Raw genomic sequence first — 13042 nt, 5'->3', positions numbered from 1 at the left:
TCGGAGCGAAGATGCAGGGACATGATAACGCAGCGCGGACGCTTTTTACCGTTGGCTGGTCTCCCAATTCTTGGATTCGCACACTGGACTGCGAAAGCGAGAACTCCGAGCATTACAATGAAAACCTATCGGTGAGAAGATGCAGCGACATGTCAACGGCGGCACGGGTTCTTATCGTTGGCTGGTCTCCCAATTCTTGGATTCGTGCACGGGAACCCCGGACTTGGGCAATGCCGGGTTGCCGAGAATCATATCGGCAGCCTTTTCAGCGAGCATGATTGTCGGGGCATTGAGATTTCCACTCACATTGGTGGGCATGGTAGAGGCGTCCACGACCCGCAGTCCTTCCAGCCCATGTACTCTCGTTTGGGGGTCTACAACTGTGTTTACATCGGTGTCCTTGCCCATGCGATTCGTACTGGCCGGGTGGTAGTCCGTGCTAGCGTTTTGTCGGACCCACGCGTCGATCTCAGCATCGGACCGGACATTGCCACTCGGGGAGACGGCGTCGCCTCGGTAGTCATCGAAGGCTTGCTGCTTCAGCACTTCTTGTGTCAGGCGTACGCCGTTGCGAAGGTCCACCTGATCGTCCTCGGTGGCCAAATAGTTCGGCTCGATGATCGGGCTCTCACGCGGATTTGCGCTTCGCAACTTGATGAATCCTCGGCTCGTCGCGCGTAGTGGTGTGCAATGAAGCATCATGGCGTGGCCGTCTCGCAGGAGCTGCCGGTTTTCGTCGCTGGCACCAAGAACGAACTGCCACTTGAGGTCGGGGTGGCGTTTTCCAGGTGCGCTACGGACGAATCCGCCGGCTTCAATATGCGGAGAGGTACCGGGGCCCGTCTTCGAGGTGAGCCACTTGATCCCCATCCACGCCATCTTGTGTGGGAAGTGCGTCGTCGCGTTATACAGTGTAACAGGCTTCTTGCACTTCACATGGAGGTATACGCCAAGGTGATCTTCCAGGTTCTGTCCTACGGCCGGGAGGTGGTGCACCAGAGGCACACCGATTTCTTTCAAGTGCTCGGCATCTCCCACGCCCGACAGCAGCAGTAACTGAGGCGAGTTGATTGCACCACTGGACAGGATGACTTCTTTCACCGCTCGAATCTGTTTCGGTGCTTGCCCACTGGGAGCTTTGACCGGCTCCACCTCGACCCCGACCGCCTTCTTCCCTTCAAAAACGACTTTGTTGACAAAAGTGTCGGTCAGCACCGTCAAATTCTCTCGGGCTAGCACGGATGCCGTCAAGTACGCGGCAGACGCACTGCACCGCTCCCCGTTTTGAATCGTGAGGTCCAGCCACCCCACACCTTCCTGTTGGTATCCGTTCATGTCGTCCGTAATCGGGTACCCGGCTTGGACCGCAGCGTCGATGAACGCTTGGAAAAGCGGTTGGTCTCGCTGCAGTCTCCTCGTTACGTGGAGCGGTCCGTCCCCTCCCCGATAGTCATCGGCACCAAGTGCGTGGGTCTGCGCCTTCTTAAAGTACGGTAGACAATCAGCGTAGCTCCATCCGTCCGCGCCAGCGTCTTGCCAGCCATCGTAGTCCAGTGCATGCCCCCGGTTGTAAATCATCGCGTTAATGGACGACGAGCCGCCAAGGACCCGCCCCCTCGGCCAGGACAGTCGTCGACCGTTCAAATGACGTTGCGGCTCCGTCACGTACATCCAAGCGTAGCGATCGTCGATCAAATTAGCAGGAAGCAACGCAGGCATCGCCAGTCGGATGGAGTCCATGAGCCCGCGGTCTTTGGGCCCTGTCTCCACTAGCAGCACGGAGTTGGACGAGTCGGCACTCAATCGGTTGGCGAGGACGCAACCGGCTGAGCCTCCACCCACAATGACATAGTCGAATTCTTTGGCGACTGCAAGGGACGAAGCGCTTCGACGTCGCAGTGGCCAATGGAGAGAGCGACGCAGCATCTCGAATCGATGGGAGCTTGGTGACGAGAATGCCAAAGTGAGCAGGAAGATTGCTTGCGTTTACTGGTTGACGTTGGCGAGGTCTCAACTGCAACAGGGTACCTGGTAGGCCAGTATGATAGCCTATCCAGATTCATGATCCTGGACCACGAAGTTTACGACGACGGCCGCTGGCAGGTCCAAGACGTATGGCATTTGACGATACCGGTATTAGCCGAGCGCTGCCGCTCACGTAACGCTTGGCTTCGCCCCAGTTGTGCTCCGCCGGCCGCCGCCCTTCGCATCGACAGCTATTTTGTCTAACTAGGAGTAGTGTTATGTTTCGTGCAAACTTGCATTTAATTTTTGTTGCGAAAAATAGCCTTGACCTCTGTCTTGCGAGGCGTCGGCCGAAGAGGTGGCGCTGGTACGGGGGGAACTGGGCTGTGTGCCAGCTAGAGATTGCCCTGAGCTGACGATTGTCCAGTGTTTCTTGGGGCTGCAAGATCGCGGCGGCAGAGGAGGTACAAGAAAGTCCAGTGGTGCGCGTTGCAATGAGCAATCGCCGATCGTGTCGGACTCGTAACCCGCGTTTCTCTCAATGTTCGTCAATCAATTCGTTGAGTACAGTACAAGGCATTTAGGAATTCAGTTTAGTTATCCATATCCATGGGGACGACGTCTAGCTCCGCACCGTCGTCCTCGAGGATCTCGCTGTTGTCGTGGTCCTTCTCGTCGTGGTAGAACTCCGCCTCGTGCTGGTGCTTCCCGTCGTTCTCAGTTCGGCTGTCCGGGTCCACAGCATCTTCGTCTTCTTCGCGCAGCATTCGGGCAGGAGGAGCCTGGTGCATCTGTACGCTCGGAGCTCCTGTAAGTGTGCGGAGGTTCTCGAAGATCTTGATCCTGCAGCACGAATCGACAGAAAACATTAGCATTAACACTGCTTCGCGCCTCCCTCGATCCACTTACTTGTGCTTTTCCAAGTACTCTTTGGTGTTGTCGTTCTTCAGGTCTCTGTCGGGCACCAGGTGCAGCTTAAAGTCTGGCGTGTAGAACTCAAAGTAGTCGTTGTACGGGATGTTGTTGGATACCTCTTGGTTCACGAGAATTGAGGTCTCGTACGCCCATGCGCGCGACACGTTGCGGATTCTGTAGCCACCGCCACCCACCACCAGCATCGGGAGTCCGAATCCTTTCACGAATCGAACGCACTCGCCGTGTCCTCTTGTTGTTACGTTGAAGCAGCCGAGACGATCTCCTGTCAGTGAGTCGGCGCCGCACTGAAGAACGACCGCTGAGGGACAGAAAGTCTCCATCACTTTATCGATCACCGGCTTGAAGATGCTTTCGTAGCTATCGTCGTCCATTCCGCTGTGTAGGGGGAAATTCACCGCGTAGTACTTGCCACTCTTCGCACCAATGTCCTGTCGGCACGTGGATACTAAAATGAGCTCATCGATCGAAAGGAGCAACATTATTTGCGCGTACCTTGACATCTCCCGTACCAGGAAAATAGTCGCCATACTTGTGGAACGAGACTGTCATCACACGATCCGTGACGTAAAAAGCTTCCTCCACGCCATCGCCGTGATGTGCATCAATATCGATATAGAGAACGCGCGGATGATACCTTGGCACACGTAGGAGTGCGGTTAGCTTCTGTAGATCAAACCCTTCCCCCAGACTAAAGCACTTACTTGAGCAGCTCCAAGATTCCTAGCACGATATCATTCACGTAGCAAAAACCGGATCCTCCGGCCTTCTTAGCATGATGCAGACCCCCCGACCAATTGATCGCAATATCGCACAACCCAAAGTTGAGGCGGGCTACCGCATCTGTTCACCCCACAACAACCATCATCAGCTTCCCATTCACCAGAAACAACAGCGCTATACGAACCTAGCGTCCCTCCCGTGTAGATCTGGCAAAAATCGAAGACGCCGTCGAATACGGGGCAATCCGTGTCGCTCGTCTCTCCAAAGTTGTCTGTCCACCATCAGTTAGTCCAGCCACAGCCAGCCCACGCACACTCTTCAAACTACAGCGTACACTTGGCCAGATCCATCGTCATATCTCTTTGATTGGCCGGACTCACGCGCTGCAGGAATTCAATGTAGTCCGGTGCGTGGAAAACCTTCATCTCGCCCGCTGACGCCCAGTGCGGCTCCTACAAGCAGCAACGCCCCCCTTCAGCTCTTCGTCTCCACCGTCAGTCACCCTACAACTGCGCCTCTTACGAAGACGTCCATCTTCTGGTACAGGTCGTAATTGACCACGAGGTGGTGGGCGAGTTTCATGCGGTGCGGCTTCATGGGGTGGCCCGGCCCATAGTAAAAGTGGCCCACCTCAGCTATAATATCCACACACTGTTAGTGTGACGTAGTAGGGCTGCTGGGTCTTTGTATCCTACAGGAAGTTGTGCTACATACGGTGGTAGAAATACGACACGCGCTTCTTGGTGGCGTTGGCCATTTCCAGTCTCCGCTTGCTTGCTCCGTCCGGCCAAATCGCGAATGACCTGCTTCATCTTCGTCAAACACGCTCGTACTTAGCCCAAATATCCTCCCACTTTGGATACCCCTTTCAATCATCACTCATTTATTGTTGCGCATTACATTCACAACTCCCTTTGTAACCACATTTACCCACCAAAATAAATTTCTATGCCTTCTACCTCTTTTGCAGGGTTTTCACTCCATCCACTGATGATCTATCACTATCCAATTTGCATTGTGACGATGAGAGCTGCTTCGTCGTTCCGCCGCGCTTCTCGCGCGTTGGTGCCGCGCGCCGCGTCCTTCAGTTCCTCGTCCTCCTCATCGGGCATCCACACGGCTGCGTACCTCGCAGTGGGTGGCGGTGCGGCCGCGGCTGTCGTCGCCGCTGCCAACGGCGTTGTGCCCCACGAGTGGGTGATCCGCCAACTGGCCGGGCCCATGATGCCCGTCGTGCGGTTGCTGGACCCCGAGACGGCGCACAAGGTCGCGGTGCAGTGCGCGCGCTTCGGTCTGACGCCCAAGGACCCGGAGGACGACCCGGAGCTGCTGCGCGTGCGGACGCTGGGCCTGCAGTTCCCCAACCCGCTGGGCATCGCTGCCGGCTTCGACAAGGACGCGGAGGCCATGGAGGGCATGTTGGACATGGGTTTCGGCTGCGTTGAGATAGGTAGCGTCACGCCGCAGCCACAGCCGGGCAACCCGAAGCCGCGCGTCTTCCGCCTCTACGAGGACCGCGGCGTAATCAATCGCTACGGCTTCAACAGCAAAGGCCTGGAGCACGCCGGCGCGCGGTTGCACGAGTACGTGGCCGAGCGTGCCGTGCGAACGGCACCTGGCAATGGCCACCGCGCGGGCGTCCTAGGTGTCAATTTGGGCAAGAACAAGCTGACGGAGGACGCCGCGGCCGACTACGTGCAGGGCGTTCACGCGCTCGGACAGTACGCGGATTACTTGGTGGTGAACGTGTCGTCGCCCAACACGCCCGGACTCCGGACACTGCAGGGCAAACTGCAGCTGCAGCAGCTGCTGGTGCGGGTCATCAAGGCGCGCGACGAGGTCGCGACCCAGGAGAAGCGCGACATTCCGCTGCTGGTGAAGATCGCGCCCGACCTGACGCAGGATGACAAGCAGGACATTGCCGATGTGGCGCTAGAGCTCAAGTTGGACGGACTGGTGGTGTCCAACACGACGTTGAGTCGGCCAGATACGCTCCAGGGTGAGGCCAAGGGCGAAACGGGCGGTCTCAGCGGCCTGCCCGTGCGTGACCTGTCCACGAAGGTGCTGGGCGACATGTACAAGCTCACCAAGGGCCAGATCCCGCTCATTGGCGTGGGTGGCGTGTCCACGGGACAGGATGCTTACGACAAGATCCGCGCTGGTGCCTCGCTCGTGCAGATGTACTCGTGTCTGATCTACGAGAGCCCGCTGGCTGTGCCGCGTGCGAAGAAGGAACTGGCTGCGCTGCTGCGTCGTGACGGCTACGAGAGCGTGGCTGACGCTGTCGGTGCCGCCCACAAGTAAAACGCTGGTTGTAGTGCAAAACTGCAATGGAACTCGAGCTCTCGTTGTGTCGGGAGTAACGAGACGGGACTTCATTCTGCGGTTAGCATCTGCCCGCGATAGCAAAAGGCGGCTTCAATACACACATGGTTACATCACGTTGAAGGCCGTCCGTGACCGAGTTTACATGACATGTGTGCCCAGATCCTCAACAGCGCCGTCTACGCCGAACGGAAGGCATCAGCATTCCACTCGGTGTCAATGTGCAGACAGATACAATGTATCCTACCGCTACTTCAGAAGTCGAAATGACGGAGCAGGATGTTTAGAATACCGTACTACCAATCTCGGCAAGCGATCCAAGGGGAAGAGAGTACCTTGCAAGAACAATTGTTGCTAAGGTGCTGTACAAGCTGGACCTGGTAATATGGTGAATAGTCCCAGTATTTTAGCGATCACAACACCACACATAACTGTCAAAAGCACGCCGGATGCGTTTTGTTGATACCTAATATGTACGTTTAGCTGGCTATTTCCTACCTAGACTAGCTTAGGCAGTACGAGTTATACCGCTCATAGTATCACCGCAGACGCGATCCACAGGAACTACAACCGGCATTTGAACCCACCGGCGCAAACGTTCCCAACCACTCAAGCCCTCACCGGCGCAATGCTCGTCCAAATGGCGCCCACCGAATCGAGTTCATTGCCAGCGTAGCCAACGAAGCCACCCAACTGGTAACCTTCGGGCGCGGTGTCCTTGCCAACACTATCGGTTTGGCTTCCTCCTGAGAGAGTGTTGCCCGCGCTGGTGGTGAAGCAGATGTACTTGACGCGCGTGTGACCGTAGTACTTACCCCAGTGGACCTCAATGCCGGTGATGTGCTCGTTGACGCCTAGCGTGAGTGTGTTGGAGTCGCCGCCGCCGCCGCCGTGGTAGAAGGTGGACTTCGTTCCAGCGGGGTCCGTGACGTCGAGACCAACGCCGTCGATGCGCTCGTTGGAGCGGATGGTGACGGAGTGCACTTCTTGTCCGGGAGAAATGAGCTCCATGTCCGAGTATTTGTCGCCGTGGGGACCGCCGAATACTTCACTCAGTACAACACCGTTTTCCAAAGCGACAGCGTTGTGTGCCACCAGTGCTAGCGTGACCAGCGCTTGACACATGAACGCGATCGCTCGTGACTGCATGGTACTCTTGATAAAAACTTTTGGAAGGAGGTTGTCGTTGAGAAGGAAAGTCTTGGAATGAGACTCAGAATTTCGAGGGTTGCCAAGTTAAGCGTCCTGGCATCCCAGAGCACACAGAGCAGATCATTTCCTGGTACGGTAAAAGCGGCTATCTGTTCGGCTGCACCGGTACAGGCAGACTCAGATCATTGGGATTGATCATTGGGATCGTTCCCGCCGTATGTGTATCACGTATATTATAATTCAGTGGCATGAAGGGATCTCAAGTGGGATACCTGTATTAATACGTGGAATATTTATCGCTGGGGTACCACAACGAAGGAGATATTTATCTGTAGACTATCCATGCCGGGCATATTTCGGGTAGCATGTCGAGTGTTTAAAAAGTAGGTTTTAAGGTCGGTTTTCACCTGAATACCACGGTACATCTATACATTTGCCATGAAGTGACTTAATAAGGATTTTCCATTCCAGCACACCGTATGGAATGGAAATCTGTGGTTTCTATGTTTGTCATCAATGCTCGCGAAGTATTCGTCAGGACAGCCGCTCGTACAATTACTAATAGTACATATAAGTTTGTGCTTTGGACTCGGGGCTACATGTATTTAAAAAATCGGTTTTAAAGTCTGTTTTGACCTGCCCAGCTCTTGGATACCAACAGACTGGCCGGCTCAAAGTCCTATATAGCGCTCTGAAAGTCCGATTTAGTCTAAGGCCCTTCTAGTCTTCATACTACAGGCAAATGTTCGTCCAGCGATTAATATCCTACATGTATTATAATACATGTATTCCCCCGGGGGGGGAGGGCAGCCGATTGATAGGAACTCTTTGAAAGAGACAGCTCAAAAGGCTCACATCAGATGAGCAGTCTATCAATTGAAGGAGATTCAAGCCAGCAGCCTTTCGCAGTGAGTGCCTACAATTGTTGTACATGCAGACTGACCATCAGTGCTTCTGGTCGTGTCAACGATTTCTTTGTGTAGTAATAGCAGGATTGTGCACCGGTTATTATAGCGGGAAGCTTTGCAATACTGGAGGATTTGCACGGTGCATGAGCGGCGAGGGTGGCCTCACGATCGCAGGTGATGGTATTTTGGGCGTGTCGGCAGCAAATTTGAAGGTGCCAGTATTAATAGTACAGACAACGACGGATAAATCCGATAGACACTAAAATCCGACAGAACGAGTTGTACTTTTTACAGTGGGAGTCGATCTAGCCAGTCAGATTCTATTGTTATACTTGGTTCTTGTAAACCATATGCGTTTGCATATTTTCAATGACTTTACGGGTATTTATGCGATGCTGCGTGTTGTTTATGCAGAATCCATGTAAACGTTATGCCGATCCCGACAGTCCGTTTACAATGAATTTTAGTATTGGGGATGCCAGTCAGCGCTGTCGGATTTGTCCGACGTTGTCTGTACTGTGTGGCACAGCTGTCCGCATGGTACCGTACAGTGAGCGACCATGGAAGTTTCACGAAACGTATCGATAGATTTGTCACGCAAAGCAGTTATCTTATGATAAGTGAACTGCCTCTTTCAAAGCGTTCACGCCAGCGAAAAAAACATCCGCAAGAACGTGCAGACCTTTTTGCCTTTAAGTACTCAAGGCCATTTTTCGAGTTCTGAAGACCACTCTTCCTTTGAGTGCTGGCGTCCATGCTTTTAGTGCGGAAAACTTCTTTTGAGGTGTTTCGGCTCGCCGCTCGGGGTGTCGCCGCATATCCGGTAATTCGCATGATTGAGGACAAGCGCTATCATGATTAGTCACGCGGAACCAGTTATCATATGATGTCTGAACTGCCTCTTCGAGCCAGGACTGTTCGAGCGAACTTGATATCTGTGCGCGTTCTCGGTGAGCTAATGACGAACGACTCTGTTCAAAATACACGTTCTTGAAATGCTGTAGAAGAGTATATCTGCCAGCGCGGGCAACACTTTCTCAGGAGGAACCCAGACAGACAGTGTTGGCAAGGTCACTGCGCCTGAAGGTTACCAGTTAGGTGGCTTTCATGGTAGCTCTGGCAACGAACTCGATTCGGTGGGCGCCATTTGGACAGCCATTGCAGCTCCATAAACGATTTAGATGCAGTGGAGAATGACGAACGTTGGGGACAAGATTTCTGCTCAAGAGGGTTTGGGCATTTAAACATATACTTCCAAAGGCAGAAATCCGATACGTCGGCTATTGATCTCATGTGATGAACTTTCGTGAATGGAAAGCAATGCAGCTCTCAAGTCTAACCTAAAGCTGTGCGCTACCAGTCATATTGTACTCCACCTACGCAGTGGTCTTGGAGGTGTTGTTGGGTATGCCCCGAGGCTTCGCTGCTCCTGCAAGCGCTCACTTTCGATATCGCTCCGTCAAGCGCTCTCGTCCAGTCTCCAAGCTCCAGCGCGCAAGCGCCGTCCTCCGCGGAGGCGAGGAGGAGGAGGAAGAGGAGGAGGAAGAAGAAGAAGATTGCTGAAGGAGTCTCGACAGCCAGTTGCTCGTTGCTGAGGGGCTACCCGCCACATCCAAAAATGTTATTCTTGGTGGACCAGCGCGGTCGCAAGGCTGCGTCAACTCGAGAGCTGCTCAGCGGCTGTCACGTCACGCGACCTTCGTGACGAGATTGAGCACCGTCCAAGTTTGCTTCACGACAATACGTAGCAGAAAAGTTGACTATTATAGTGTCGCCTTGTGCCTATCTGGAGTGATAGCCGGCTCAGGCATTAGCCCTTTTCGGACCTCTGTAGGCTCCTCATAGGACGGAATAATGGGTTAAACATTCCGATTGGATCTCAGCATGGCTACACTTTCTCCTCATTGGTCGCATATCAACAGCAAGGTGACAATGGCTCCAACCCAGGGCGAGTCCTCAGAACTCGCGTCGGGCGAGTTGTCGGCGGACGCGCTCCCAATTGCCCCGCCGTCCAATGGCTCAGGCGCTGTGACAACGCAGTCGCTGGCTGTCGTAACCGTTAAGAACTTCTTGAGCGGCACCATGGGCGGTGGCTGTGAGGCGGTGGTGGGATATCCCCTCGAGACGGTCAAGGCGCGCATGCAGACGCAGCAGAGCGGCCCTGGAGCCTTCTCGGGGCCTCTCGACTGCCTCAAGAAGAGTCTACAGGAAGGAGGAGTCATGTCGCTTTATCGGGGCGCGTCCCCGCAGATATTCCGGTCTGCCATGAGGTACTGGGACACCATTTCGGAGTTCGAGCAGGGAATCGCTCAAATATTGTACTTACAGGCTTATTGAATTTTATGGTGTTCTTGGTGGTGGTGATGGGGGTTGACCACCACGATTTGAATGGTGTGGAGCGCTGTTCCCAAGTCGATGAATTGGAGCCAGCGGAAGCAATTTAGTGACGTATCGCGCCTTGAACCGAATGCTAGACAGCACTATCAGTATTGATTTCACCCCGCCTGGCCTAACGCTCACACCAAATACCCAAGACCCAGCACGATGAACCTCCGCAGCACTGCCCAAGGCTTTCGAGGAAAAGGAGGACGCTTGAGCACTGAATATGCATATTCAGTGTTCGTATATGTATACGGAAATTGGCAGCGGGTAGTACACACATATTCATCTTTATCGGCTTATAGTGGACACCCAACATATCGGTACAGTGTACCATCGTGAAAAAGTGACCTTCCGATTCTGGCTACCGTTACGGGTACCGGTATTTGTACTAAGGCCGCAATCAATTAGATCCCATATACAAAAATATGATTCAGTCCAAAATGCTAGGTTCGCAATATACACTCGTTGGCACCCAGGATTCACGCTGCGAAGGCAGCAGCGACGAATTTCAAGAAGAGCGAGCGCCTTCGGTCCAGCACACAGCATTGCCCTCATGGCCAATGTTTGGTGAGCCTTGGAGACACTTTGCCATCTCCACGACGCGTCAAAGTCTACCTGTCTGCAGCGCGCGGCAGTGTTCCATGGTTAAGCACCTGCGAGCTTCCCCCAGCAGCTCGTCCACCACGAGAGTGCTATTTTCGCCGCTGTCTATTGACTCAACCGACTATGTGATCCCTTATGCTGCTGACGTTCTTGGTTGCACACTGGTACTCCAGTTTGGCCTTCTCACGTAGTCGCCGTAGCACTAGGCTCAAAAGACGATTCACTAAGGTCACTTGAATAACCATTGCGATTGATCCTCGAAAGCTCGGTGACTGTTAGCTTCTCGCCGCCGTGGCGCTTTGCTGGACGGAGTGTCGTCATACCGGTACCAATACTAGTACGTTTGTATCGAAATCATTGTTGCAGAACTTATAAGCCGAGGCGTCGAGAGGGTACAAACACTGCAATATGATTGGTCGCTCTTATATGCAGGTATCCATTATAAACCGAGGAAGTCGGTATTAGTTTCTTAAGGCCTAAATTCGCACTACTATCAATCCTCATGGTGCAACACCATTGGCAGGCTTCGTTAATGTAGGCATTTTGCGTGTAGACTGAGCGCAGTGCCTAATTTAAAGTGTCAGAAATGACTCTAGGAAGACGATGGGATGGATACATCGTTGACACCACAGTAATTTTAACTGATGTTGTAGGGCAAGATGCACATGAAGCTGTTGGGACCAGCAAATCCTAACCGATGTATTACCCGTATTACCCATTACTGCAACTAGTAATAATACCTTTTTACCTTTTGTGTAAAATTGATGCGGCAGACATATTTGGATCGCATGTTGAACTTTGGAGCTCGCCCGGGTGAGACGAAGACCGAGTAGAGTAAGGATGAATAAAAGAGCGTTTGCATCCTTCTCATATTCAACCAAGCTGCACCATGGACCACGACAGCAAAACCAAGTACAGGGAAGGGGCCCCTAGCAACATTAGCGTCGAAGCCATGGGCTTGGATGCCCTCCGTCGGTGTGTGGAAAGAACTTATTGCGGTAGTTCCACGGTGGGACACGCCGAAGAAGCAGCACCCCAATGCCAAGTGCGAATACTGCCACAAGATGGCTCGTCACGCCCAACCACAAGAAAAGCCATCGACTGCATATTCGACGCTGTCTAAAAGCACTCATCAAAGTCCGTGGAAGATACCCAGCAATGCCCAGCAAGCGAGACTGAGAAGATTCCAACGAACCTAATACGTCATCCAAGCGTGCGCGTATTGGATTGCTCGGACCGGTTTCCCTCGCTGAATAAAGAGCGTTTTATCTTGAGGTTGGCAAATGATTTTACTTATCCGACATCTCATTTCGAGTAATTGAAAACAGAGAGATGCGTTGCAATTTTAACCTAATATTGCCCTGACATGACGCTTTCATGACGCTAACACACTTCTTGGCAGTGTGTGCGCAGATGAAGTGGTAAATGTCGTCGAAGTGCTGAAAGATCAAAAATACGTTGCGATTGTCTGTGATGGATGGTCAGATCCTAACAGTGAGAGCATCGTCAACTTCATGGTTACGACTCCCTTCATTTGGTCAATGTTTTGGTCGTCGATTCGTTGTTACGATACGCGACACACAGAAACGTACATGGCATCCGTGTTGACCAAGTTCATCCGTGAAGTTGAAGGTGTGATCGGAAAGGGATCTGTACGCGGAGTTGTTACGCATACTGTTTCCAAGATGCGCAAGTTGTGGGAGATACTGATGAACAAAATACCAGACTTGGCTTGCAACGGTTGCTCCGTGCACACGATCAACTTGCTGTTGAAAGACATGGTTGGGATCGCATTCTTGGAGAATGTACTCAAGAAAGCCATTGTAGCCACAACATTTGTACGTATACGACCAGCCTTATTCTGTGGTGAAGTGTCCTCCAGAAAATGCGATCGGATATGAAATGGAGAGGTCACAGTCCCAAGATAATGACACGTGGACGGATCCGGACTAAGATGGAGATATTGCGAAGAAAACGACCAGAAAGTACAAGGCGAATGATGGGCCCCGCCACGGGTGCCAAATCCGGTGGATAACCCGGGCGCACATCTG

General features: G+C 53.0%; 4 protein-coding genes across 4 annotated transcripts; 2 read left to right on the top strand and 2 right to left on the bottom strand.

Moving 5' to 3' along the window:
* Positions 1-171: 171 nt before the first annotated feature.
* Positions 172-1926, bottom strand: KRP23_10742 (Choline dehydrogenase, mitochondrial; the record flags this gene model as incomplete). The annotated part of the gene is made up of 1 exon (XM_067881230.1): positions 172-1926. The coding sequence occupies one exon, from the start codon at positions 1924-1926 to the stop codon at positions 172-174; it is 1755 nt and encodes a 584-aa protein (XP_067741495.1).
* Positions 1927-2558: 632 nt separating this feature from the next.
* KRP23_10741 (Histone deacetylase HDAC1) lies at positions 2559-4378 on the bottom strand (the record flags this gene model as incomplete). Its single annotated transcript, XM_067881229.1, has 8 exons — positions 2559-2808; positions 2875-3329; positions 3394-3535; positions 3603-3741; positions 3806-3892; positions 3956-4073; positions 4144-4256; positions 4336-4378. 8 exons carry the CDS (start codon positions 4376-4378, stop codon positions 2559-2561), a joined length of 1347 nt encoding a protein of 448 aa, XP_067741494.1.
* A 266-nt stretch (positions 4379-4644) lies between these two features.
* Positions 4645-5925, top strand: KRP23_10740 (Dihydroorotate dehydrogenase (quinone), mitochondrial; the record flags this gene model as incomplete). The annotated part of the gene is made up of 1 exon (XM_067881228.1): positions 4645-5925. One exon carries the CDS (start codon positions 4645-4647, stop codon positions 5923-5925), a length of 1281 nt encoding a protein of 426 aa, XP_067741493.1.
* Positions 5926-9890: 3965 nt separating this feature from the next.
* On the top strand, positions 9891-10380 carry KRP23_10739 (Mitochondrial carnitine/acylcarnitine carrier protein; the record flags this gene model as incomplete). Its single annotated transcript, XM_067881227.1, has 2 exons — positions 9891-10276; positions 10335-10380. The coding sequence occupies 2 exons, from the start codon at positions 9891-9893 to the stop codon at positions 10378-10380; spliced, it is 432 nt and encodes a 143-aa protein (XP_067741492.1).
* Positions 10381-13042: the final 2662 nt, after the last annotated feature.

Source organism: Phytophthora ramorum (assembly GCF_020800215.1).
Source record: "Phytophthora ramorum isolate Pr-102 chromosome Unknown Phyram_PR-102_s0010, whole genome shotgun sequence".
In the NCBI taxonomy this organism is placed as follows: Eukaryota; Oomycota; class Peronosporomycetes; order Peronosporales; family Peronosporaceae; genus Phytophthora; species Phytophthora ramorum.
Note: the sequence above shows the minus strand (reverse complement) of the source record. Positions and strands in the feature narration are given on the sequence as shown.